This window comes from Alosa alosa, chromosome 8 (genome assembly GCF_017589495.1).
Source record: "Alosa alosa isolate M-15738 ecotype Scorff River chromosome 8, AALO_Geno_1.1, whole genome shotgun sequence".
Lineage (NCBI taxonomy): Eukaryota > Metazoa > Chordata > Actinopteri > Clupeiformes > Clupeidae > Alosa > Alosa alosa.
The window spans coordinates 32,600,835-32,628,334 of NC_063196.1; the positions used below are offsets into that span (position 1 = coordinate 32,600,835).

Genomic DNA, 27,500 nt, shown 5'->3' on the forward strand with positions numbered 1-27,500 from the left:
GCAACTCTGAAACACACACACACACACACACACACATAAAGTAGCCATCAGCCACAGAGTGGTGAGGAGGGGTGACCAGCAGCAGCAGCAGCCCTTGCTTCAGTCATCTCCACAAATCACAGGCACACAAAGCCCTCTGTGCAGAAAGGAGCCATTCCCTCCCCCCAGCTCCCTCACTTTCTCTGTCCCAGCGATCCCTCACTCCCCCCAGCTCCCTCACTCTCTCTGCCCCAGCGATCCCTCACTCCCCCCAGCTCCCTCACTCCCCCCAGCTCCCTCACTCTCTCTGTCCCAGCGATCCCTCACTCCCCCAGCTCCCTCACTCTCTCCCAGCTCCTCCCTCCCCCCAGCTCCCTCACTCTCTCTTGTCCCAGCGATCCCTCACTCCCCCAGCTCCCCACTTGTTCTGCCCCATCCCCTCACCCCCAGCTCCCTCACTCTCTGCCCCAGCGATCCCTCACTCCCCCCAGCTCCCCACTCCCCCCAGCTCCCTCACTCTGTCCCAGCGATCCCTCACTCCCCCCAGCTCCCTCACTCTCTCTGTCCCAGCGATCCCTCACTCCCCCCAGCTCCCTCACTCTCTCTGTCCCAGCGATCCCTCACTCCCCCCAGCTCCCTCACTCTGTCCCAGCGATCCCTCACTCCCTCCGGCTCCAGAGGAACCCAGCAGCCCTTCAGCAGGGAGCCCCAGCGATCCCTCACTCTCTCTGGGGACGCCTGCAGCAAGAGACCCCCGGCTGATTACTTCACCACTCCACCAGACACAGGGGTCAGAGGTCACCTGAGCTGATGCGTTGTCGTCTGGGCTCTCTGACTGTACCCCAGTCAGTGCAGCAGAACTCTCTCCTGCCCCCAACTCGGGGCAATTAAAGTATAAAACAGCCTCTGTGCCAGATTTAAACCAATTCATGAGGCTCTCAGACGCAGACAATGACTCCTTTCACAGCTGAACCGTCAATGGTTGAAAATGTCAGTGTTTCTGCTCTCACTAGAGGAGGGGTGGGGGAGATTGGTCACTCTGTCATTTTTAGTCGTAAGGAATATCTCAACAGAGCACTTTTTAGTCGTAAGGAATATCTCAACAGAGCACTTTTTAGTCGTTAGGAATATCTCAACAGAGCACTTTTTAGCCGTAAGGAATATCTCTTGGAAATCTTTCACTGGCCTCAGAGGCTGTGGAGTGTGTGGAGTTCTGTAAAGAAGACCGTAACATGCATTGAACAGAGCTCCAGTGATTTTTCTTAGTGGCACGCCTTCAAACTTAATGGGTCAGATAGGCAATCGTACATCAACCTTGTTTGATGTTTTCTGCATTTGAAGTCTTCCGAGGTGAAATTCGATCGACTTGCCATTGTGGCCTCTTGCGGAGTTACCGTAGCTCTGCGGTAAAGAAAACAAGAACCTGTTCTCTCATAAACTCGTCTCTCAGCCAGCAGCAACAGCAGGTCCTCAAGCCCAATGCTTTAAAAAGAAACGGCTAGCTTGCCGTTTTACTGGGTCTCTTGTTTTTGGAGAGCAGGCTTGCGGTTTTGACTTCCTTTTGTTTTCCATGCATGCATTTTTTTGCCTGGATTTACCATTGAAGGGACAGACAGAGAAGAGAGAGAGGGATAGAGTAATAACGTCAGAGAGGATAAAAACAAAGAGCACAGAGAGAGGAGAGAGAGAGAGGGAGAGAGAGAGGAGAGAGAAATAACGTCAGAGAGGATAGAGACAAAGAGCACAGAGAGAGAGAGAGAGAGAGAGAGAGAGAGAGAGAGAGAGGAGAGAGAGAGAGAGGGAGAGAAAGAGAGGGAGAGAAATAACGTCAGAGAGGATGGAGACAAAGAGCACAAGACAGGAGAAACTAGGAGTATTGTGTGCCTTGCAAACCCCCTAGAAAGACCCAGCTGGGACATTACAGCTAGATGCGGGCAAATCACACTCAAATAACTCAGCTTCCAAAGTAATGTGTGTGTGTGTGTGTGTGTGTGTGTTTCCCTCAAAGCACAAGCAACCGAGGCAAAAACAGGACCAGATGCTCCACCGAAAATCCCGTTCACCTTAACAAACACTCCACAAAAATGTCAGCAGAATTGTGGCCTAGGAGAGGAGCTCTGGCCAGTGCAATCTATAATCACGTGGTCATTATGGGATATAGGCCACTAGTGACCAGTTCACAGGGTGAACAGCACATTTCATACGCTATGGTTGGCCTGGATGAGCCAGACGGGAGGGGGAAAGCCGCACACTGTAGATATATTTGGGTGGGATAGTGAACAGTTTCATTCTTCCATAACAGTGACATTTTATAATTCAAGGGTACGAGGATAAAGAAAGAGTTTTTCTGCCTGTCGGTTTTGTGATATCCTGATCTCACAGAAGAAAAACAATATTCAGAATTCCTGAGGTGTTCTTGTGGTGAACTGAGGCCGATAGAAAGACAAAATAGTGCCTTATCTAAGCTGAACTCCTGGTCGGGATCTAAAGACTTCACATTTTGGCACTTACAACCAACTGCAGAGCCAATTTAAATTCCTCACAAAACTGAAATTGCTGCCAAATCTTCTGAACAGAGGCGTTCCCTGATTGATGCCGATTTACCTGTTCTATGCTTAGACACACACACGCACGCGCATACACACACACAAAATCCTTCAATGCGCCAATAAATGTGATTCTATTTGACGATCCAAACACAACAGCTCACTGTAGCCGTTTTGCTACAGTCCTGAAGCCCCTCAGCATGATGGAAGTTGACAATCCAACAGTACACAGTCTAGGGCCTGCGTCCTCCTGTTTCTCATCTATATGTTTAAAGGCTTAGCAAACACCAGGGCCAGCATTTAGCCAAGTCTCCCATCCCAGCCCAGCTCCTGCTTCCTCTATTGGAACAGGCTGAAATGGTGTGTGTGTGTGTGTGTGTGTGTGTGTGTCCTCTTCCGCCCGCATGGTATTAACACATTCCAGTATTGCGAGGGAAAGAAACTGGGCAACTGGACACCCCCAACCCCAACCCCAACATGCCTCTACCGGACACCCCCCCCAACCCCAACCACCCTCAACATGCCTCTTCTGTCCAAGGACTGGGAAGGGCTGAACATGTCAATCAAGCAGATGTACACACACACACACACACACACACACACACACACACACATCAGAGCAGCAGTCACAGTGAACCCCAGCTGACCTCAACAAACTACTGCACTGTGCCAAACGCCAGTGCCTGCTCCTCGGGAATGATCTCTCGAAAGCAATGTGACCGCTCCTCGGGAATGAACTCTCGAAAGCAATGTGACCCCTCTTCAGGTGGACATCTGCAGGAGCTGCTGCGGAGGTGCCCTAGTCGGGCCCGCTGCAGGGATGGGTCTTGTCTGTGGCCGCCCGTCCTAGTCGGGCCCGCTGCAGGGGCTTGGTGGGCAGGAAGAAGATGACGGAGGCTAGTTTGATGACGGAGGCTAGTTTGATGGTGCCTTTGAACAGAGGAGGTCCTGCCCAAGCCGAGGCTGAGCCAGTGGGAAACGCTACACGCCTGGGAAACTCCACACCCCTATTCTCTCGCCCTCTTTATTTCTTTCTATGCGCCTTTCATTCCACAAGTTTTCCCCTCTTTCCATCCTGCTTTCAATCTCTAAATCGCTCATCCTAATCCCCCCCCCCTCTCAAAAGGCCCCCTGAAGGCCCACCCACATTACCCAGGCACGCTAGCCGCCTGGCACACAGTCATCCACCACAACCCACCAGCTAGCAAAACAAACCACCCCACCAGCAAGCACCTGACAGCAGCCCACATATCAAACAGGACGGCAGCCCACATATCACAGAGGAGATGCAGAAAGAGAGCAAGAGACCCTGATCCCCCCAAATGAGAAGAAGAGAAAAAGACAGAATTACCAAAAAAAAAAAAAATTGAGGATAGACAGATTCACATGCGGAGACCACCAAACTTCTAAGGGTAGGAAAATAGCGAGGCCAAGAGCAGCGAACCTTTAAATATTTATAGCGTGAGAAACATTTGGACTGCGTTGGGAGCAACCAAAGCAAAACATGCAGTCGGCTTTGAAGTGGCAGAGGGGATGAGGAGCCCAGTGGTTGAAATGCCACTTTTGAAGGGGAAGCCACCGGCGGCAAGCGTCGCAGTGCCCACTCTCATTACCGCCAGCCGTCAATGAAGCCCCTCGTCCGACAGCTACGGCGAAGGGCCCTGACGCATCTGTCACGGCCGGCCGGTCACACAATACCACTCTGCAACGCCACGCCAGGGAAACCAAACCCTCGGAAATGTTGGGAAATGTTTCTGAAAGGCATCTCAGCGAAACAAAAGATCCTCTACATGACTCCACTGATCCCCAGAACTCTCCTCCATGTGTTCCATCAAATCCGGCGAAAGACGCACAAAAACCTACCCTTCTCTCACACTTCACTCCTCTTCTGGTCCACTCTTCAGCCTTCTCTCACCTTCCTCTTGTCCGCTCTCTGTCCACCCTTTAGTCACTCTTCTCTCAGGGACCTCGCTGCTGGTCAGTGTGCCGGTGGAAGGTGGCAGGTGTTTTGAGAACACATGGCCACGTATTCTAGCTCTATCAATGCCTTCACTTCCCCATCCAAACTGGTGAACACTGGCCCCACCTAGAGCGGCCCCTGAGATAGAGAAGGCGCACGCAGGGAGGGGCATTCCAGAGACGCCCCCCTGGGAGACGCAGAACACAATGACTTGGGGTCAGCGTGCTCCCAGCAGGACTCCGGTTTCACTGGAGAAGGAGAAGGGCAGGTAGCAGGTAACACGCCTGGACGGGAGAAATCCAGAAATATGGCACCGAGCTCAGCACACAGACCTATATAGCTGTGTGTGTATAGACCTATATAGCAGAAGGTAATAGGTGTGTGTGTGTGTGTGTGTCGGTGTTTAAAAGGAGGCCAATCCATTGTTGCTCATATAGCGTGCTGGAGAGTGCCATTGTTGGCCTTTTCTATGCCATGCTTCTGTTCCGGTGATATATCGGAATGTGTCTGTGTGTGTGTGTGTGTGTGTGTGTGTGTGTGTGTGTGTGTGTCTGTATTGACGAGGGAGAGATGGTGAGGCGTGGCTGGTTTCGCTGTGCAAACACTGAATTCCTTTTTGATGCAGTAATTAATGAGCTTGAAAGTCTCACTGTGATGGAGATACCTGATAGGGGAGGACAGAATAGCATGTGGGTGGGAATCAATGTGATGTGTGTAAGGTTTTGGTGTGTGTGCGTGTGTGTGTGAGAGAGAGTGAGTGACTGTTAATAAGTTATCAAATGAACGCTCTGATGCTGTGATCTCATCAACACGGAGTTCACTTAAAAGGGAAGCACCAGAGCACAAGACATGGGCGCGCCAGGCTCACACACACAGTGCCACTGCCATTTCCACACACAGAACGTCTGGCACGCAAGCAAAGGCCAACACACACACACAGACACACACACTAAGAAGTTGTGAAGTGTGAGCCGTTGGCAGAGGAGCATGAAACAGTAACTCTCCATAAAAGTCATTAATGAGACTCAGATGTGCTTTAACAGTCACTTTGAGATAGAAAGAGAGAGAGACTACTGTAGTAATCACACACACACACACACACCTCTTTCATCCCCAGGCCACACCGTTCCCTTTCTCATACTGTGCCCATATGTGTTCACATGTCCCCAGACACACACACACACACACACACACACACACAAACACTGCGGATAAGACTTCACAGAAGGGCCTTGTAGAGATAACCACTGGAAAATTCTAATACCACAAGGGGGCATGAGCCTTTAAATAAGACCACAGCACATCAGCCTTGAACCTCTCCATGAGGCATACTGTGTGAAAGTAGTACTGTATGTGTGTGTATGAGCTGTGTGTTCGTGTGTGTAGTGTGTGTGTGTGTGTGTGTAGTGTGTGTGTGTGTGTGTGTGTGTGGTGTGTGAGTAGTGTGTGTGTGTCTGAGGGCGCCTCCTCCAGAAAACAGGATGTGCCAGTGATTTTCATTAGCAAGTCAGTGCTGGATGAGGTGCTCCGTGAGGCAGGGTCTACTAACAGAACAGTAGTGCAGTAGTGTGTGTGAGTAGTGTGTGTGTGAGTAGTGTGGGCAGGGTCTACTAACAGAACAGTAGTGTGTGTGTGAGTAGTGTGTGTGTGTGAGTGAGTAAGTAGTGTGTGTGTGTGTGTGTGTGTGTGTAGTGTGTGTGTGTGTGTGTGTGTGTGTGTGTGTGTGTGTGTGTGTGTGTGTGAGAGTAGTGTGTGTGAGTAGTGCGTGTGTGAGTAGTGCGTGTGTGTGAGTAGTGTGGGCAGGGTCTACTAACAGAACACCTGCAGGCAAGGAGAGAATAAGGGAATGGTGGGACTCTAGGAAGATGGAGGATACAATAAACCAAAGGTGTGTGTTTGTTTCTGTGGGCTGGGGCAACAATTTAAACTTAAACACCCCTCGATTACAGCCAGACACTCTGGAGACAGACCCAACACAAAGAGACAATTAGTGGGCGTGTGTGTGTGTGTGTGTGTCCTGCAGCATGTCCGCACACGTCCCTAGAGTGTTGACAAACACCCCATTACATGCAGACCGTTCACACACACACACACACACACACATCCATCATTTATGACACACCCCAAACAAAGCGAGACGGTCAGCTTTAAAACTAAACAGGCAGCAGTGGCAAGGCCACTACACCACCGTTGCCCCCCCACACAAGCGGCATGTGTGTGTGTGCGCGTGTGTGAGACCAGAGTGGAGAACACCTGGCTATTGTGACGCCCAAGAGGTAATTTCCATCTGCGCAACACTTTTAGAACGTGCGCGATTGTGGTTTTAGCCTGCATGTAAATATACGTCAATGTTTACTGGTTGAGGTGTGTGTGTGTGTGTGTGTGTGTGTGTCCACTTTAAACCGTATTTCTGTCCAGTCATCAGTTGGAAGGGTCGGGCACATTCACACAGAGGTGTCCTTACTGGCAAGACTTCTCTAATGAGATAGTAAAGCCCACACACACACACACACACACACCCATAACAACCCAAACATCCAGCCGCCTGCACACACACATCTAACACCCTCACGCAGGGTTCCTCCTGGGTCATGGCTACACAGCGGTTACTAGGCAACCGAGAAACAAAGCACTGGTGCTACCCACACCACCGTGCCATCTCTCACAGCCGTCCAACTGACCGTGGCTTCCTGGTCCAACTGACCGTGGCTTCCTGGTCCAACTGACCCAGAGATTGCTGGGAAGTCCAATGTTCCGAAATGCATCAACTAGCTCACATTCCAGTGTGCAAGTTAAACACACACACACAACCATTCTTCTGTAAGCCAACTATAGCATTTGTTTTCCAACACTATACAATTACTGCTCATAGTTTGCCAACAGTTGTTTATCAATCAAGAATGTGTGTGAGTGAATTATTGCAGGATTATGTGTGTGCAGAGCTGGGTGTGTGTGTGTGTGTGTGCAGAGCTGGGTGTGTAATGTATGTGACCAGGCAGTAGAGGGGAGAAGCACTGGACCCAAAGAGTCAAGTGGACCTTTCCTGCCTGTGAGGCTTGGTGTATTGCAGAAGTGGATCACAGCATTTACCGCGTCCAGCAGAGGATGTTTTAAGTGTCCTAGGCTATATGTTATTGTGTTAAAAGTGTCTGCGATTATGTGTGTGTGGGATCCTGGCCCTTGCTCCCCTGTAGCTGCCCCACCCTGCCGTTTCCGGCCCAGGGAAGCTTCTGGAAGCCTCCGCTGCTCAGTCAGGAAATTAAGGCAAAGCCAAGAGGACCCAGCTGAAGAGGCTGCTCCTGCACCGCCTGAACTGGAAAAAGGAGGTGTGTGTGTGTTTGTGTGTGTGTGTGTGTGTGTGTGTGTGTGTGTGTGTGTGTATGGAGGGGGTTGTGTCTAAACAGAAGTGTTCTGTCTGCAGCCTAAGCGAGACAGATGGTATGTGTGTGTGTGTGTGTGTGTGTGTGTGTGTGAGAGAGAGTGGGGACAGGACCCCTAAATCTCCCACTTCCTGTCTGGCTGGTTAAGCGGTGCGGAGGGTTTGGGGAGGCGAGTGGAAGTGTCTGAACCCAGGAGAGCTGTAACACACGGGCCCAGACCTCACACTCACTTCAGCTCCAATTTGTTCACAGCAAAAAAAAACACTCTGTGTGTGTGTGTGTGTGTGTGTGTGAGAGAGAATGGCTTTTAATAGAAAAATCAACAGTGAGACAACCCACACAAGCAGAAGGCCTGGCAAGGAAAATGGATTGCAACAGAAAACCACGCGCACGCACGCACGCACACACACACACACTACTATCGCCAGTCTTATCATTTGTGTCAAAAAATGAGAACTTTCTGTGATGAACAGGAACAGCACACTCTAGCCAGCTGACCCAGTGACAGAACTAGGAAATATCAGCCCGTGTGTGTGTGTGTGTGTGTGTGTGTGTGTGTGTGTGTGTGTCTGGTCTCTGTGCTGGCCCAATACAACTGCTTTCTCAAATGAACTCCATATCTGCCAGTCAACTGTGAGTGGCCTCCTACAGTGACACAAGACTTTAATGAGTTCAGTGTGTGACTACGTGTGTGTGTGTGTATGTGTGTGTGTGTGTGTGTAAAAGTGAGAGTGAGAAACAGTGCATGACATGCTCTGCCCTGCTTGCTTGAATTAAATGAGACCAAACAAAGCAGTCTGTTTTTGCGCCCTACTACACAAAGTCTCTCTCTGTCTGTCTGTGTGTGTGTGTGTGTGTGTGTGTGTGTGTGTGTGTGTGTGTGTGTGTGTGCGTGGTTGCACCCCTCATGTGGTTTTCCACTAAACAGCCTTTCAGCAGTTTGAGTTTGAGGGTCTAGCTGAGCCATTTTCCTCTCCTTCATCCATCCACTCCTCTATTTCTCCATCGATCCATCCCTCCATCCTCCCTCTCTCCTCTCCTCCTCCCCCACATCCCTCTCTCGCTCCGTTTACGCCAGGTAGTACGGCACCGTCTCCCCAAAACATTACACACACACTTCCTCACCGTCTCCCCAAAACATTACACACACACTTCCTCACCGTCTCCCCAAAACATTACACACACACTTCCACACCCCCTTACATGTTGCACAACTTTACACACACACACACACACACACACACACACACACACACACACACAGAGAGAGTCAGATGGAGATGGAGACATAAATACAGTAGTTGACACGGTAAGGCTGGGGCCCCTGACTGGGGCTTTTAATGTGACACAGATGTGCTACACGCCTGAATATGACTGAAGATGACAAACGGAAGCCATATGCGCGCGCACACACACACTGGAATATTCACAGCTGGGCCCAGGGTTGTGTGTAACCATCTTTAAAACAATAGCCCCCTCAGCCTGTCTCACACAAGGCCTTCTTGGGCAACTAGTGAGCCTCCTGGTGATGCCCTGACAGCACACACATCGCAGCTCCATCCAAAAATGGAAGATCTCCAAAGCCCTCAAAAGAAACGTCAAACTGCAACAAGTCGATCCAGCTTTGGAGCAACAACATTTCCAAAAAAGGACCTATCCGTTCAAGCTCTTCATCTCCTTCCTCAGAATACCAGCCTCTAGTCTATTCCATCTGTCTGCAGGCCTTTCTGTTTGCGGCTCATGACACACACACACCCACTGGCCATGCTTGGCCATGAACAGGTGTACTTTATTTGTTGCCCTGCTACCTGGCAGCAGAATCTCAACTGGGTTTACTGGGTTCTGTTTTGCAGCAGGGTGGCCTTCTGGGTCTGGGACTAGCTGGAATCATCCATCCTCTGAGAATGGTGAGAGGTGTGAGGGTGTGGTGTGTGTGTGTGTGGCGACTACACAGCATGACGAGTAGTCACACACTCTGCAGCCCCCCACCACATTGCATTAGATCACCAGTGACTCTCAACTGAAGCGTGACATAATGCTGTCCTCAGAACACCAAATGAGACGTCCCAATGACCTCAGGCCAACACCATCAGCGGAGAGAGAGAGAGTGGCCTGACAGAGAGAGAGAGAGAGAGAGTGGCCTGAGTGGAGAGAGAGAGAGAGAGTGGCCTGAGTGGAGAGAGAGAGAGAGAGTGGCCTGAGCGGAGAGAGAGAGAGAGAGAGGGCCTGAGCGGAGAGAGAGAGAGAGAGAGGCCTGAGCGGAGAGAGAGAGAGAGAGAGAGAGAGAGAGAGAGAGAGAGAGAGAGTGGCCTGAGTGGAGAGAGAGAGAGAGAGTGGCCTGAGTGGAGAGAGAGAGAGAGAGAGTGGCCTGAGCGGAGAGAGAGAGAGAGAGGCCTGAGCGGAGAGAGAGAGAGAGAGAGAGAGAGAGAGAGAGAGAGAGAGGCCTGAGCGGAGAGAGAGAGAGAGAGAGAGAGAGAGAGAGAGAGAGAGAGAGAGAGTGGCCTGGAGCAGAGAGAGAGAGAGAGAGAGAGAGAGAGAGAGAGAGAGTGGCCTGAGCGGAGAGAGAGAGTGGTCTGAGCGGGAGAGAGAGAGAGTCTGGTCTGAGAGAGAGAGTGGCCTGAGCTGTAAGAGAGAGAGAGAGAGTGCTGGTTGTGAGAGAGAGAGTGGTCTGAGATGAGAGATCTCTGTGGGAGCGGAGGAAGGAGAGGGAGGGATGGAGTCCTTCTGCTCGTGGTGGGGAACTCTGGGAGGGCGTGGATGAGTGCATTGTGCTCCCCCACACTAACTAAACACATAAACAAAAACAAACACACAAACACACAACAACATGTTTGTCCACCCTGTAGCCTCACATGTGTGTAAGCTGTGGGGAGGCCATACTGGCAAAGTCAAGCGTGTGTGTGTGTGTGTGTGTGTCATCTCAAGCTACAGGGGGAAACTTGGGACAATGCAAGCAGGACTCCCTTGTGTTTTGACATGGAGGGGGATGTGGGGTCAGGATATCCCTTCAGCCACTTCCTCCTGGAACGCAGTGTTTGGGCCATTCTCTACGGAGCGCTCAGCCCAGCGCTAACAGCGCTAACGCTAACAGCTGCTGCCCTGGCTAACACACCCACCCCTGGCTACAGCACAAGTCCAGGAGGGGCACCCAACACCAGGCCTAAGACCTGGTAGGGTCAGTGCCAAGAGCCGGAGGATCAGTTGACCGTCTGTGCGAGTGTGTAGCTTTTGTATTGAGCCTAGGTGTCAGTGTGTGTGTGTGTGTGTGTGTTTGCACATGTTTATGTGAGTAAGAGCATGAGTGAGTGTGGGAGGGGTGTGTGTGTGTGTGTGTGTGTGTGTGTGTGTGTGTATCCACATTCAAAAAACTCATTTCTACAGTAGATGAGAGAGCAGGCGGTGTCCATAATGTACCCTGTGATTCAGTCATCACATGCTGTGCTCAATGATTAACAATCTGACCCTGACTCCCAAAACACACAGACACGCGCACACACACACAGATACTGATACACGCCAGAAATGTATAAACACTTACAACACAGACCTGCAAACACACTTGAATGTACAAACACTTACAACACAGACCTGCAAACACACTTGAATGTACACACATTCAAAAAATGTCAAAATCCCAACTTAAACACACCTTAAAAGGCCAAATGGGCCCCACAAGCACTTGAGCTCTCTTAGGAATTAACACAAACACACAAACACACACACACACACACATCGAAGTGCTAGGAGGGAAACTGGAGACGAGTTGACTCAAGTAGAATCTCTGAAAGCTGAAGCTGAACCGATGCGTTAATAACACTCGTCCCAAAAACCCCTTTCTTCACTCGTTTAATCTCTTCCGCCTTTCAACTCTCCAAACTCTCCCCTGTTCCTCGCACCTCTCCAAAACACACACACACACACACACACACACAGCTACTACTAACAGTGCAGCACACCCCCAGGCCAGCACCGTGGCGTGATAAACAGGTCAGTGGATGACCATGAAGCTCAGAATGTGTGAGATAGAGGGAAGGACAGACAGAGAAGAGGGAGTGCAAAGCAAAGCACTAAAGGAACACCACTGCTGGAGTCCCCACACAGTCCCTCACACCTACGCTCTGTTTCCCAATACACACTCAACATGCCCAACACTGGACCACACACACACACACACACACACACACACACAATCAAAGAAAGGGAAGGGTCAGCTCACAGTCCTCTTTAGAAGGGTCAGCTCACAGTCCTCTTTAGAAGGGTCAGCTCACAGTCCTCTTTAGAAGGGTCAGCTCACAGTCCTCTTTAGAAGGGTCAGCTCACAGTCCTCTTTAGAAGGGTCAGCTCACAGTCCTCTTTAGAAGGGTCAGCTCACAGTCCTCTTTAGAAGGGTCAGCTCACAGTCCTCTTTAGAAGGGTCAGCTCACAGTCCTCTTTAGAAGGGTCAGCTCACAGTCCTCTTTAGAAGGGTCAGCTCACAGTCCTCTTTAGAAGGGTCAGCTCACAGTCCTCTTTAGAAGGGTCAGCTCACAGTCCTCTTTAGAAGGGTCAGCTCACAGTCCTCTTTAGAAGGGTCAGCTCACAGTCCTCTTTAGAAGGGTCAGCTCACAGTCCTCTTTAGAAGGGTCAGCTCACAGTCCTCTTTAGAAGGGTCAGCTCACAGTCCTCTTTAGAAGGGTCAGCTCACAGTCCTCTTTAGAAGGGTCAGCCACAGTCCTCTTTAGAAGGGTCAGCTCACAGTCCCCTTTAGAAGGGTCAGCTCACAGTCCTCTTTAGAAGGGTCAGCTCACAGTCCTCTTTAGAAGGGTCAGCTCACAGTCCTCTTTAGAAGGGTCAGCTCACAGTCCTCTTTAGAAGGGTCAGCTCACAGTCCTCTTTAGAAGGGTCAGCTCACAGTCCTCTTTAGAAGGGTCAGCTCACAGTCCTCTTTAGAAGGGTCAGCTCACAGTCCTCTTTAGAAGGGTCAGCTCACAGTCCTCTTTAGAAGGGTCAGCTCACAGTCCTCTTTAGAAGGGTCAGCTCACAGTCCTCTTTAGAAGGGTCAGCTCACAGTCCTCTTTAGAAGGGTCAGCTCACAGTCCTCTTTAGAAGGGTCAGCTCACAGTCCTCTTTAGAAGGGTCAGCTCACAGTCCTCTTTAGAAGGGTCAGCTCACAGTCCTCTTTAGAAGGGTCAGCTCACAGTCCTCTTTAGAAGGGTCAGCTCACAGTCCTCTTTAGAAGGGTCAGCTCACAGTCCTCTTTAGAAGGGTCAGCTCACAGTCCTCTTTAGAAGGGTCAGCTCACAGTCCTCTTTAGAAGGGTCAGCTCACAGTCCTCTTTAGAAGGGTCAGCTCACAGTCCTCTTTAGAAGGGTCAGCTCACAGTCCTCTTTAGAAGGGTCAGCTCACAGTCCTCTTTAGAAGGGTCAGCTCACAGTCCTCTTTAGAAGGGTCAGCTCACAGTCCTCTTTAGAAGGGTCAGCTCACAGTCCTCTTTAGAAGGGTCAGCTCACAGTCCTCTTTAGAAGGGTCAGCTCACAGTCCTCTTTAGAAGGGTCAGCTCACAGTCCTCTTTAGAAGGGTCAGCTCACAGTCCTCTTTAGAAGGGTCAGCTCACAGTCCTCTTTAGAAGGGTCAGCTCACAGTCCTCTTTAGGGTCAGCAAACTTTTCTGCTGCTCCACTCCACGCCTCCCGCCTCTTTCCAGTTGGCTCGCTCGCTCACTGGCTCAGTCTCCGTCAGTCGCTCGCTCACTGGCTCGGCTCTCCGTCAGTCGCTCGCTCACTGGCTCGGTCTCCGTCAGTCGCTCGCTCACTGGCTCGGTCTCCGTCAGTCGCTCGCTCACTGGCTCGGTCTCCGTCAGTCGCTCGCTCACTGGCTCGGCCTCCGTCAGTCGCTCGCTCACTGGCTCGGCCTCCGTCAGTCGCTCGCTCACTGGCTCGGTCTCCGTCAGTCGCTCGCTCACTGGCTCGGCCTCCGTCAGTCGCTCGCTCACTGGCTCGGCCTCCGTCAGTCGCTCGCTCACTGGCTCGGTCTCCGTCAGTCGCTCGCTCACTGGCTCGGCCTCCGTCAGTCGCTCGCTCACTGGCTCGGCCTCCGTCAGTCGCTCGCTCACTGGCTCGGCCTCCGTCAGTCGCTCGCTCACTGGCTCGGTCTCCGTCAGTCGCTCGCTCACTGGCTCGGTCTCCGTCAGTCGCTCGCTCACTGGCTCGGCCTCCGTCAGTCGCTCGCTCACTGGCTCGGTCTCCGTCAGTCGCTCGCTCACTGGCTCGGTCTCCGTCAGTCGCTCGCTCACTGGCTCGGTCTCCGTCAGTCGCTCGCTCACTGGCTCAGGTCTCTAGATCCAGTCGCTTCGCTCACTGGCTCGGCCTCCGTCAGTCGCTCGCTCACTGGCTCGGTCTCCGTCAGTCGCTCGCTCACTCTCTCCTCACTCCAGCTGTGTTGCTCCCCAGCCCGCGCAGGCAAACATATCATTACACTCCTCCACTCTCCTCTCCTGTCCTGCGTTCCCCCTCCCACTCCTTCCTCTGCTCTCACCGGAACGTTCCACCCCTCCCTCTTTTCACTCCTTCCCTTCACTCTCCTGCTCTCGTCACACACACACACACACACACACACACACACACACACACACACACACACACACACACACACAGCACCTCAGGGCTGAAAATAGAAGTGCAATAACAGGGGGGGAAGGTGCCCCCCCCCTCTCCCCTGTTAAAGCCTTCAGATTTGGCACAGAAAATAAACAGTCCTTACAGTCAGACCCCTTACCACACACACACAGCTAACAAAAGCACCCTCCACTGTTTAATGTGCATAAATGTGGCAATGCTGCTCCTGAACGCACACGCACACACACACAAACAGTTGTGAAGTGCTGCAGCTGGTGCCTGGCACTGGGAACATCCACAGCTGCTCCTAGCTGCACAGGCCACTGCATAAACTGCAGGATTAAAACCTAAGTCCACCCACCCACACACACACATCCATACATCCACACACACGGACAGCTCACTTCTCACACACACAGTACACACACAAACACACTCTCAGCAGCCGTCAGACACGAGAGTCAACAGCCACACACTTCAGTATGGAAGACGATATCTAACGAGGAGAGTGAGCAAAACAGTGCTCTCCTTGAAGAACAGCGCACACGCACGCGCGCACGCACACACACACACACACACACACACACACACACACACACACACACACAGCCACACACACACACACAGCCACACACACACACACAACCACACACACAGCCACACACACACACACACACACACACACACACACACACACACACACACACACACACACACCTTTCCCTCTCTCCACCCTTCCTCTCTCTCTCCTGGTCTCTTTTCCATCTCTCTCGCCCTTTTCCAACAGGAAAAGACTTGTTTGAAAGGGAAACGTGGATTTGCTTACAGGCTCAGTTTTACATTCCAATTTGACTATGTGCCATGCAGACAGAGTTGGGTACGACTGGGAGAAACAAAGACTGAGCTCATAAAAAAAACCTGTCATATACCTCACACACACACAGACGCACACACACACACGCTCAGACACACACTGTTTACAAAAGCAGAATCACCGCAAGATGGCTGCTGAGCTAAGGAAGAAGGAAGGAAGGAAGCCCGAGGGGAAAAGTGAAAAAAGGACAGAAACAGAAGAGAGGGAGGGGAGGGAGAGGGAGAGAGAGAGGGACACACACACACACACAATTATACACATGCCTGTTCATACATGCTCTGCCACACTGTCTCCAAAACACTCACAAATCCCCTCCAACACACACACACACACCCCCTCTTGCACCCTCACTCCACACCTCCCAATATGCCAGAGGTGATTACAGAGAGAACTCATCAAGACTTCATCTGAACGTGGGTGTGTGTGTGTATTGTGTGTGTGCATGTATGTCTTCATTTGAGGTCCCTATAGTACAGAAAGCTATGACATCTGTGTTTGTCCAAATACCATAGAGGCTTTAAAATGGTGCACAGGAACAAGCATGTGAGAAAAAAACAACTCATGCTAGCAGCTCCTTTCAATACAGCAGCAGTGATGGCATCCTCAAATTGACATGATGATACACAGTCTCCACATACCTTGTAAAACAGATGCACACATGCCCAGATGTTCACACACACACACACACACACTCTCTCTCTCTCTCTCTCTCACACACATATACAGCTGTTTAAACTAGCCTGGGGCCAGACACCACTCGTTAGCCCATTCCAAATCTTTCCATAGGCTATTCTGCAATTCTCATCACTCTCTCTCACTCTCTCTCTCACACACACATTCCAGAGAGGGCTCAGGAGTCAGGCTGCATCCCTCTCTTCCCAACTTGTAGCTTTAAGAGGAAGAGCCCCGCTCAGGTGAGCATGGGGGCCTTACCTTGGCAGCCACGATGCTGAGGCCCATGCCATTGTGCTTCTTGAGCGTGACGGTCACGATTTCCGGATCCTTCCGCATTGGCTGTGGACAGACACACACACACACACAGGAGAATGAGTCAGTGAGGCGGTTCTTGAGGGTCCTGGTGGAACAGCAGCAGCAGCAGCTGTGCAGACTGTGGAGGAAAATGTTGAGGCTCCTCTCTCCTCTACTCTCCTCTACTCTCCTCTCCTCGGTCTCTCTCGCTCTCTCTCTCTCTCTGGGCTGCCCCTGGAGCAGACTGAGGCGCTGAAGGAGGGATCCGGGGGAAACGGAGCGCGGGAGAGAGGGAGAGGGAGAGAGAGAGAGAGAGAGAGAGAGAGAGAGAGAGGGAGAGAGAAAGAGAGAGAAAGAGAGAGAGAGAGAGAGAGAGAGAGAGAGAGAGGGAGGAGAGAGAGAGAGAGAGAGAGAGAGAGAGGCGGCCGCTGTGCTGGTTTCTCAGAGCTGGGCAGACCACAAAGGGGAACGGTGGCATCTGGAGACGAGTCAAGAATGAAAGCCACATGCGCCCAGACGGAGAGAGAGAGAGGGATAGGGAGAGAGAGAGAGAGAGGGATAGGGAGAGAGAGAGAGAGAGAGAGTGAAGTAAAGAGGGATAATAAAAAGAGCAACTGAGAAAGAGAAAAAGTAGTGCTCGAATGAGAGAGAGATGAACAGAAAGAGAGATGGTGCAAGAAACTTACTGATTGAGAGAGATTCCCTTCAGCTCTAAGGAAACGCGCTCGGAGATGGAGGACGAGAGGAGGACGAGAGGAGGACGAGAGCCCAAGAGTGGGAGATGCAGAGGGAGGGAAACGGAGAAAGACAACTTTCCCACCAAGCAGCCCTCACTCTCTCTCTCTCTCGGTCACACACACTGTATCTATCTCTCTCTCTCTCGGTCACACACACTGTATCTATCTCTCTCTCTCTCGGTCACACACACTGTATCTATCTCTCTCTCTCTATCTCCTTTTCTTCCTTTCTCTCTAGGGTGCTGTAGCAGCCTGTGGCGTACAAGCTGAACACTCCAGTGAGACTCCCTCCCTCCCTCCCTCCCTCCCTCCCTCTCTCTCCTAGTCAGTCTCGCAATGCTGCTCGTCCACATAGTTGCCTTTACATCCCGGGGGCAAGCCCCGAGAGGGGGAGGAGAGAGAGACAACGAGAGGAGAGGAGAGGGGGATGAGGGAGGGAGGGAGAGCTTGAAGCCACAGGATGGTGGCATTTGTGACAGGGTCATGTGGAGCAGAACCAGTCTGACGGAATGCCACAGGGATGAGCTCACTCGGGGTTACTGTACAGGACATGCGTGTGTCTTCCACTGTTCGGGGTGTGTGTGCGCACGCGCGTGTGTTTTTGTGTGCGAGACAAGAGGGTGTTTGAGGAGAGGAGAAAAGAAGGGGCTCTGTGTGTGTGTGTGTGTGTGTGTGTGTGTGTGTGTGTGACAGAATGAATATGTGTGTGTGTGTGTGTGTGTGTGTGTGTGTGTGTGTGTGTGTGTGTGACAGAATGAATATGTGTGTGTGTGTGTGTGTGTGTGTGTGTGTTGAAGTGGTGTGGGGGTTTAGTGCTGGGGGGCTGAATGGGTGCACGTATATGCATGGTACTGCACTGCGGGCTGTGCAAGAGTGTGCAACAGAGCAGGGAGGGGAACATTCACTGTCACGCAGGAAATGGAAACAAGGCAAGGCTGCATTTGTGAGCGATTGAAAGTGTGTGTGGGGGTATGTGTGTGTGTGTGTGTGTGTGTGTGTGTGTGTGTGTGTGGGTATGTGTGTGTGTGTGTGTGTGTGTGTGAGTGCGTGTGGGTATGTGTGTGTGTGAGTAAGAGTGAGAGAGGGCGAGAAATAGTGCCATAATAAGCCTGGGACTCTGTATGTGTGTGTTTTGTGATGAACTGTGGCGGAGTTTTCCAGCACACACCCACCACAGCGAGCGTCACTGTCTGAGGCGTGCGTTCACCCAAACACACACACACACACACACACCATCCCCTCCTGAAACAGAGCCCTTCCTGGAACTGCGGCCGCATTTCTTACGGCTGCGTGTGTGCAGTCGGGGTTCAAAAGGCCACGCGCAGCCCAGCGCAGCCCAAACGGATCCCAGCGCAGCCCAAACGGATCTCAGCGCAGCCCAAACGGATCCCAGTGCAGCTCTGGCTACTACGCGGCGCTGGCGGGGCTTGGATAGCGGTCAGCTGAGCTCAGCGCGACGGAATGAAGCAGGAGGAGAAAACACACACACACACACACACACACACACACACGAGAGAGAGAGGAGAAAAGAGCTTTGCACAGCGCACCGCTCACCACTCGAAAGCAGGACACATGATACTGTTCAGGACAGACAACAACACATCGTCAACAGTTGGTCAGTAGCCCAGAGAGGACAGAGAGAGAGAGAGAGAGAGAGAGAGAGAGAGACGAATGTACTGTATAACTATGAACGAGTGAGATGATGAAGAGGGGAGCCAGAAAATGAGGAGGAGGAGGAGGAGGAGGAAGGGGGAAAACGCAAGAGCTGAAAACTTGGGGATGGAGCACAGAGGGTGTGTGTATGTGTGTGTGTGTGTGTGTGTGTGTGGGGTTGTAGGGACCCAGAAGGGAAGTAACAGGGGTGGGGCCATCTGGCACACGACCAGCCCCCGGGATAATGAGGGCTTCTACCCTCCCCCAGCCCTCCTCCCCAGCACTCCTCCCCCACCTTCCCCAGCACTCCTCCCCAGCACTCCTCCCCCACCTCCCCCCAGCCCCCTCCCCACCCCCACCTCCTCCCCCCCAGCACTCCTCCCCCAGCACTCCTCCCCAGCGCTCCTGCCCCAGCGCTCTTCCACCACCTCCCCAGCACTCCTCCCCCCAGCACTCCTCCCCCAGCACTCTTCCACCACCTCCCCCAGCTCCTCCCCAGCGCTCCTCCCCCAGCTCCCCCCAGCGCCCTCCCCAGCTCCCTCCCCCAGCTCCTCCTGCAGCCTACTCCTCCTCTATCCCCCAGTAGCGCTCCTCCTCTCCTCCTCTATCCCCCAGTAGCACTCCTCCTCTCCTCCTCTATCCCCCAGTAGCACTCCTCCTCTCCTCCTCTATCCCCCAGTAGCACTCCTCCTCTCCTCCTCTATCCCCCAGTAGCACTCCTCCTCTCCTCCTCTATCCCCCAGTAGCGCCCCTCCTCTCTCTCCCAGTAGCGCTCCTCCTCTCTCCCAGTAGCGCTCGTCCTCTCTCCCCCAGTAGCGCCCCTCCTCTCTCCCAGTAGCACTCCTCCTCTCTCCCCCAGTAGCGCCCCTCCTCTCTCCCCCAGTAGCACTCCTCCTCTCCTCCTCTCTCTCCCAGTAGCACTCCTCCTCTCCTCCTCTCTCCCCCAGTAGCGCCCCTCCTCTCTCTCCCAGTAGCACTCCTCATCTCCTCCTCTCTCTCCCAGTAGCACTCCTCCTCTCCTCCTCTCTCCCCCAGTAGCGCCCCTCCTCTCTCCCCCAGTAGCGCTCCTCCTCTCTCCCAGTAGCGCTCCTCCTCTCTCTCCCAGTAGTGCTCCTCCTCTCCTCCTCTATCCTCCTGCAGCACTTCTCCCCTCTCCCCCAGGCTCCTCGTCAGCCTGCCCTGTTCCGCTTTGGCCCAGAGAGAACAGGACGCCGGAGGAGGAGGAGGAGGAGGAGGAGGAACAGCGGCATCACCCCAAGGGAGCACTGAGACGGGGAGGGGGCGGAACCGCTGCATTCTGGGGTCTCCGGGTGATTAGGGCAAGGAGAGGGGGGCCGAGCTTTTTTCCGGAGCATTCTAGCCACTAATTGGCCTCGGTGGTGTAACTGGTGTCGACTGAAATCAATCTCTCGATTCCGTCTCTCTCTGTGCTCTCTTTGTGTGTGTGTGTGTGTGTGTGTGTGTGTGTGTGTGTGTGTGTGTGTGTGTGTGTGTGTGTGTGTGTGTGTGTGTGTGTGTGTCGCATTACTGGAGCAATGATTACAGCAGTTTTAACTCCACTAACGATGTTTTGCAATCCTAACAATGTCATTTTTTTCTCCAGAGAGCATAATGAGCAAAGTCCTTCAGACCAGGAGCAGAGCCAAAACACAGCCGCACAAAAACACAGAGTGCACGCTAACGCCTAGCGCCGAACACTGCAAAGTTCACTGGGCTCGGTGCTTTCCTCTCTCTCTGTGTTTGTCTGAGTGTGTGTGTGTGTGTGTGTGTGTGTGTGTGTGTGTGTGTGTGTGTGTATGTGTATGTGTATGTGTATGTGTGTGTTTTATGGTGGCCTGTTCAATTTAGCAGAATGAATAAGCAGTTACTGTCCCAGTATGACCAAACAACCTGCCAAAACAGCCCGGTTTCAGAGTCACTGCAGCTGTGTAAGACTAGCTAAAGTTAGCAAGATGGAGGGAGTGGCAGCATTACAGCGAGAGAGAGAGAGAGAGAGAGAGAGAGAGGAGAGAGAAATGGCATGACAAAAAAAATGGAGGGGGGCTGACAAAGACAGAGAGAGGAGAGAGAGAGAGAGAGAGAGAGAGAGAGAGAGAGAGAGAGAGAGTGAGGGAGAGTTTAAGGAGTCTCATAAATCAGCAGCAGTCATGTGCAGAGCTGACTGACTGAGAGACAGAGACCCATGGAGACAGACAAAGAGGAAGAGAGAGAGAGAAGAGAGAGAGAGAAGAGAAGAGAGAGAGAGAGAGAAGAGAAGAAAGCGAGTGCGTGTTGCTCACCAGCTCAGAGTTGTCAGCGGAGAAGTGGCTGTCACAGTCGGCTCCTTCGAAGTAGACGGTCCAGGTGCCGGGAGAGCGGGGGTGAGGGGTCAGACGACAGAAGCCTGGACAGGAGCGCGAACACACGGAGAGGGAGAGAGAGAGAATTTTACAACTCCTGAAACCAAACACCTGGACACACTGCCAAGACCTGCCCTAAATCAGGCGCTCTCCACCTCTCACACACACGTACACACACACACACACACACACACACACACACACACACACACGTACACACACACACACTCACACGTACACACACACACACTCACACGTACACACACACACACAATCCCAGATAAGAGCGCGAACAGCAAACAGTCACATCCGTGAGGATCACATTCCAGTGGCTCGACGTCAGGCAGAGTAAACGCAGAGTACACACACACACACACACACACACACACACACAGTCATCTTTCATTCACTGTCCGCATGAACACTGCACACAGCCTACCAAACAGAACTCTCAGAGAACACCAACGGACATGTGTTTTCTGGCCAGAGCAAGGTGGCACACTAAAAACAGTCCATCTGGAAAATGGCCGTCTCCTGAGAGAACTCCCACGGAGCATTCTAAGAATACCGACGAGAAAGCCTCCCTGACGTTCTCACACTCCAGAGTCCCAGCCCTCCCCTTCCTGAGTCCAGTATGTCATCGCAGATTTGTGGAAAAGCCGCGCGGACAGTGTGCAGCCGTGTCCAGAGAATGTTCTGGAAGCCATCAGGTGGTGTAGGCCAGGAATGCTCGCCACACTGTCCAGGCTGTCTCCACCCTCCATCTCTTAGCCACGCTCTGGACCGCAGTCCCTCATCCGTCTTACCCTGCTCACTGCTCAGGGATTCCCAGGGCTGAGGTAGCCGTCCAACTAAATCACACACAGGCCTAGCAGCTCTAGCTCATGCTTCATAAGCACCTGTAGCACTGTCCAAAAAAGCTTCTGGTCAACAATGCGGTGCTTCACGGGAGAGGACTGATCATGCAGAGAGAGGGGTCACGAACGAGCTTAGGTGCTGGAAGTTCATGGTTTGATTTGGGAACGTTTCCATGGTTTCCAGTCCACCTGTAGCACTGCTTTCAGGCACGCTGGAGCAGCAGGACAATCGACTGGCCCGGGGTTTGGGAATCGACTGGCCCGGGGTTTGGGAATCGTGCCAAACTGGGTCGCTCTGAGTGTGCTTTGGATAAAAGCGTCACCTTTACCTTCTTGCCCCCCCCCCTCTTCTCTCTTTCTACCAATCGAGCACCATTTCTGGCCTAGTAGCACCAACGCAGGTTTCATAAGCACCTGTAGCACACCTGTAGCACACCTGTAGCCTCCCCCCCCCCCTTCCCCTGAGGGGCTCACCTCTCTGGCAGAGGGGCTCTAGAAACTCCTGGAAGCCGTTGGGGATGTTGCGCACCACGTCGCACGAGTAGCCGTCCTCGGGCAGCAGGAAGGGCAGCTGCAGGTCAGGGTCCTCCTCCAGCTGCACCTCGCGCCCGTCGCTGCGTGCCAGCTCGTCCGCTGTGTTCTCCGCCACCGCCACCACGTGGTCAATCAGCTCCTGCACGCACGCACGCACGCACACACACACACACACAGCAGAGGGATATGAGAGAGAGAGAGAGAGAGAGAGAGAGAGAGAGAGAGAGAGAGAGTGAGCGGGGTTGAGTTAAACACACAAACAGGAATGTAGACAAATGTAGACACACACACACACACGCATTCTTCCTTGAAACGAGTGGAGTGAGGGCGGGATACATAAGGTGTGAGTGACATGTGAACTCGCTCAAACTTGACGAGAGAGAGAAAGACAGACAGAGAGAGAGAGAGAGAGAGAGAGAGGCAGAGAGAGAGAGAGAGAGAGAGAGAGAGAGAGAGAGAGAGGCAGAGAGAGAGAGAGACAGAGAGAGAATGCTGAGGAATGTTGAAAAAGCATGTGACTACACTTCACACGCACCACACTAATAACCCATTCTACAGCACTCACACATTCCACGCTTCCCACTGTGAGAAAAAGTCTATGAAACAGTTATAAGCCAATTAACACCCACCACTTATAACTGACTGGCTAACCACAGACAATAACCGATGCAGGACAGACAGAAGAGTGGACAGGCCAGGTGAATACTCACAGGGGGGATGTAAGGCTCGTCGGGGGCACAGTGGTAGTTGCTGAGCAGGGCGTTGAGCTGCAGTGAGTTAAGCTTGAAGCAAGTGTTGTTGATGTTCTGCACGTCCTGCATGGAGTACTTATCCATGGTCAGCAGGGTGGTGGCCTGAGAGGGACACACAGTCAGAATGGAGCAGGGAATTGACAGCCTTCTGCAGCACATGCATTTACTGTCCCATCTACACACATAAACACCACCTGCTTTTACCTGGCTAAGTGACCACCTGGCCAAATGACCGAGTGGAAACCCATTAGTAAGCACACGAACAGATGTAAAGGAGCTTGCACACTGCTCCAACAAACGCCGACAATCTCCAACAAACGCCGACAGGTGGGTCAGTGAGGGTCGGCCGCCTGTCGGCGTTTGTTGGATGGAGACACTGGACTGCCAACTGGTTTTATGAACATTCTAAAGACAATTTCCAACAGCTGCCAACTTCAGAACGTTGGAGTTTGCTGGTGTTTGTTGGAGCAGTGTGCAAGTTCCTTAAAGCAACACCAAAGCACTTTTCCGTTCGCACGCATGGCATTTGTTTATCCAGCACTGGCTTTGGAAATAACAATGTCTACAGACAAGGTAAAGTATGTTGCATGATTTTATGAAAGTATGATGTATTGCGACATCAGATGCAAGTCAAATTTGTAGTTTCTTATGTATTATTTCATCGAACTACAGATCTGCTACCCGATCTCGCAAACTTACATAGATGTTAAAGCCGATAGAGGGTCACTGGTTAATGCAGAATTGCCCGTTCACCCTGTTACGAAAGTTGATGAACCACTGAAACGATTTTGGAAACACTATTTTAAGGTACAAAAAACTCTTTGGTGTTGCTTTTTTTCTCCTTTTTTTTTTTTAAAGTATATTTTTTTGGGGCTTTTTATGCCTTTAATGATAAGACAGTCAAGAGTGACAGGAAGCGAATGGGAGAGAGAGCAGGGGGGTGGGATCCGGAAAGGACCACGGGGCGGGAATCGAACCCGGGTCGCCGGCGTACGGTGCAGGTGCCCCAGCCAGTTGCGCCACAGCTGGGGCCTTTGGTGTTGCTTTAAGGACAGACCCAGGCTGCGTTCCGATGCGCACGCTGGTGTACCTGCACTATGCGGCTGAGGTGGCAGTCGGCGGCCAGCTCCAGGCCCTGTTTCTCGGCCCAGGCCTCAATGTGGCTGAGCTGCTGGCGCAGGATGGCACCCCAGTAGTGGGAGCAGAGGCCCGAGTCCGCCTCCGTCACCAGCTTGTTGAAGAGCCACATGTTGACGAAGTGGAACAGCTGGGAGAACAGCTGGATGGTCAGCGCCGCGTTCACTCGGCAGCGCCGCAAGAGGGACATGGCGCCCGTCAGCGTGTGGAGGACGTCCTCTGTAGGAGTGGACACGCGTGGACAGACACAGACACACAGAGCCAAGAACAAACACACACACACACACACACACACACACACACACACACACACACACACACACACACACACACAACACACAGCCAAGAACAAACACACACACACAACACACAGCCAAGAACAAACACACACACACACACAAATCCACAGACAAGCATTCAATTAATGAATCAATTTTCTCTTAAAAGGGTGAGGGCTCATCCGGCTAGACTAGTGAGCAGTCACCTTACTAATAACACTGTCTATAGTGTTCATAGCATTTCGCCTCTGTTTATTTATTTATTTGTGTGTGTGTGTGTGTGTGTGTGTGTGTGTGTGTGTGTGTGTCTACTGACCTATTTTAGGCCTCTGGGGGTTCTGCTCCTCTGGGTCATCCAGAAAAGCAGGCATGTAGTTGTTGAGATCAGACTGCAAGCAATGGACCAAGTACCTGAAAGCACACACACACACGTTTAGAGTTGTGCACATTTGTGAAAATAATCAGCGTTGTTCACAGGACCTACACATACACAGAAACACAAACACTGAAACATAAACACTGTCCCATACAGCCACAGACATGCACACGAAAGAATGTCCATCAATAAAAAGAGGGCCTAAGCAGACCTCTAGCCACACACACCCACACACAGACACAAAAACACCCAAGCTCTCATCTCAGACAACAGTCCAGCCCCTTCATCCAGCCTGGAGCCTCTGAAACCACAGCACACACTAACACACACACACACACACACACACACACACCCACACTCATAAATACATCCCCAAAACACACACACACACACCCTTAATACACACAGAATACCACCAGGCCAATGAAAAGTCCAGCCCAGGACATTCCACACATGCACAGTTTCCTTCTAGAAGGACAATAGCCAGCAGTGAACAGCCAACCCTGCGTGTGTTGTCAAAAACACAAACAATTACCTTTCACAAACAAACACATGCACAATGACATCAATCCTCTTAAGCTTTCAGGAGGACATTAAAGCAACACCAAAGAGTTTTTTATACCTTAAAATAATGTTTCCAAAATCGTTTCAGTGGTTCATCAACTCGTAACAGGGTGAACGGAACTCCTGCATTTGCTTTGCGGCCCTCTATCGGCTATAACCGCACTATGTAAGTTTGCCAGATCGGGTTGCAGATCTGTAGTTCAATGGAATGAGACATAAGAAACTACAAATGTGACTTGCGTTTGATGTCGCAATACATCATACTTTTATAAGTCGTGCAACATATTCTACCTTGTCTGTGGACATTGTTATTTGCAAAGCCGGTGCTGGATAAACAAATAGCGTGCGTGCGACAGAGGGAAAGTTCTTTGGTGTTGCTTTAAGCTGTGTGTGCTTGTCTCATCTTCACACAGGCATGCATGCACAAACATTCTCTCTCTCTCTCTCTCTCTCTCTCCCCCTCTCACACACACACTGTTAAAGTTCGTCTTTCACTCCCTGAATTCCCCGTTAATCATTTCCCAATTATCCTGTTAGTATCAATGCCATCATGTCCCCCTGTTCACCATCATGTGGTTTAAATTACCTGCACTTCCTTTTACACATACATACATACATACATACATACATACATACATACATACATACATACATACATACATACATACATACATACATACATACATACATACATACATACATACATACATACATACATACATACATACATACATACATACATACATACATACATACATACATACATACATACATACATACATATGCTCACACACACACACACACACACACATATAGCAAACACACACACATAGCACACACACATAAACACACACACACACACACACAAACCCACTCAGGTCTGCCACAGCCCTTATCTGGGCTCCAGCTCAACTCTGATTCCTCTCCCTCTTTGGTCCCTCAAGCAGCAAGCTGCCCATTTAATTCCAGACTTGGGCGAAGACATGACATCTGACGCCATGCATTCAACCTAAGAGTATTACCATCTCTCTCTCTCTCACACGCACACGCACGCACACACAGACACACACACACACTCACTTAAAAGCCATCTGTACGAGGTGGGCGAGCACGTCCTGTGCGTCCAGTGTGATGCGGCTCAGGTCCTTGTCCTGCTTGACGAAGTTGAGCAGCTCGGAGGCGTTGGCCATCCAGAAGGCCAGAGCACCCGCGATGTTCTTCTGCTTCTGTACACACAGACACGGGACGGGACGGGGCACCCTAGAACCTCACAAAACACAGATGGACAGAGAGAAACACGCCCAGCCCAAAGAGAGAGAAAGAGAGAGAGAGAGAGAGAGAGAGAGAGAGGCGTTAGAGGGGATGGGGCGTCGGGTGGTGCGAGGTGAAGTAGTCAAAGAGAAGAGGGGGAGGGGTCTCACAGCCATGAGAAGCAGCAGCACTGGCCGTACAGACTCATGCCAACCCCCCTCCCACCCCTCCCAACCCCAGCAGTCCCATCCCGTCTGGTCCCTACCCAACCCAACCCTGCTGGCCTGTCCCCCCACAACCAGACACCGACCCCTGGGGCTCGCCGTCCCCTGCTCCTGGGGCTCTGGGCAGGGCAGGCTACAGGCCTCTCTCTCAGCCCGTGTCAGGTAGCAGGAAGAGGCTCTTTAGCTGACCGGCTCTTGACAAGGCGAGGTCTGGAACTTCTACATCTCATCTCGTCTAGTCTATGGCCAGGCGTACAACGTCTCTTTGTTTTTGCAGCTGGCTGGCTCGCCAAACCAGCCATTACTCAATTAAGCCAATCACAAATCATATCCGAATTCATTCATAAACATCATCACAAAGACTGCAGACCTCCTTGTGCACCTGGCCAAGGTCTTGGTTATGTTTTGAGGCCTTGCTGATAAAGTACTTTGTGCTCTGATGGAACCTGTGATGGAACCATGATAGAACCCAGATGGAACAGTGAGGCCCGCCGGTTC

The 27,500-nt window shown here is 51.8% G+C and overlaps 1 protein-coding gene across 17 annotated transcripts in view; it reads right to left on the reverse strand.

Moving 5' to 3' along the window:
* The window catches only part of afdna (afadin, adherens junction formation factor a), a 125,181-nt gene that overhangs the window by 20,472 nt on the left and 77,209 nt on the right, over window positions 1-27,500 (reverse strand). For all 17 annotated transcript variants that reach the window (XM_048249905.1, XM_048249902.1, XM_048249907.1 and 14 more), the window contains 7 exons: window positions 26,608-26,753; window positions 24,904-24,998; window positions 24,263-24,528; window positions 23,131-23,274; window positions 22,361-22,559; window positions 20,970-21,073; window positions 16,265-16,345 (listed from right to left, as the gene is read on the reverse strand). In XM_048249905.1, the coding sequence (XP_048105862.1) occupies window positions 16,265-16,345; window positions 20,970-21,073; window positions 22,361-22,559; window positions 23,131-23,274; window positions 24,263-24,528; window positions 24,904-24,998; window positions 26,608-26,753 (1,035 nt within the window). The remainder of the gene's footprint in view (window positions 1-16,264; window positions 16,346-20,969; window positions 21,074-22,360; window positions 22,560-23,130; window positions 23,275-24,262; window positions 24,529-24,903; window positions 24,999-26,607; window positions 26,754-27,500) is intronic.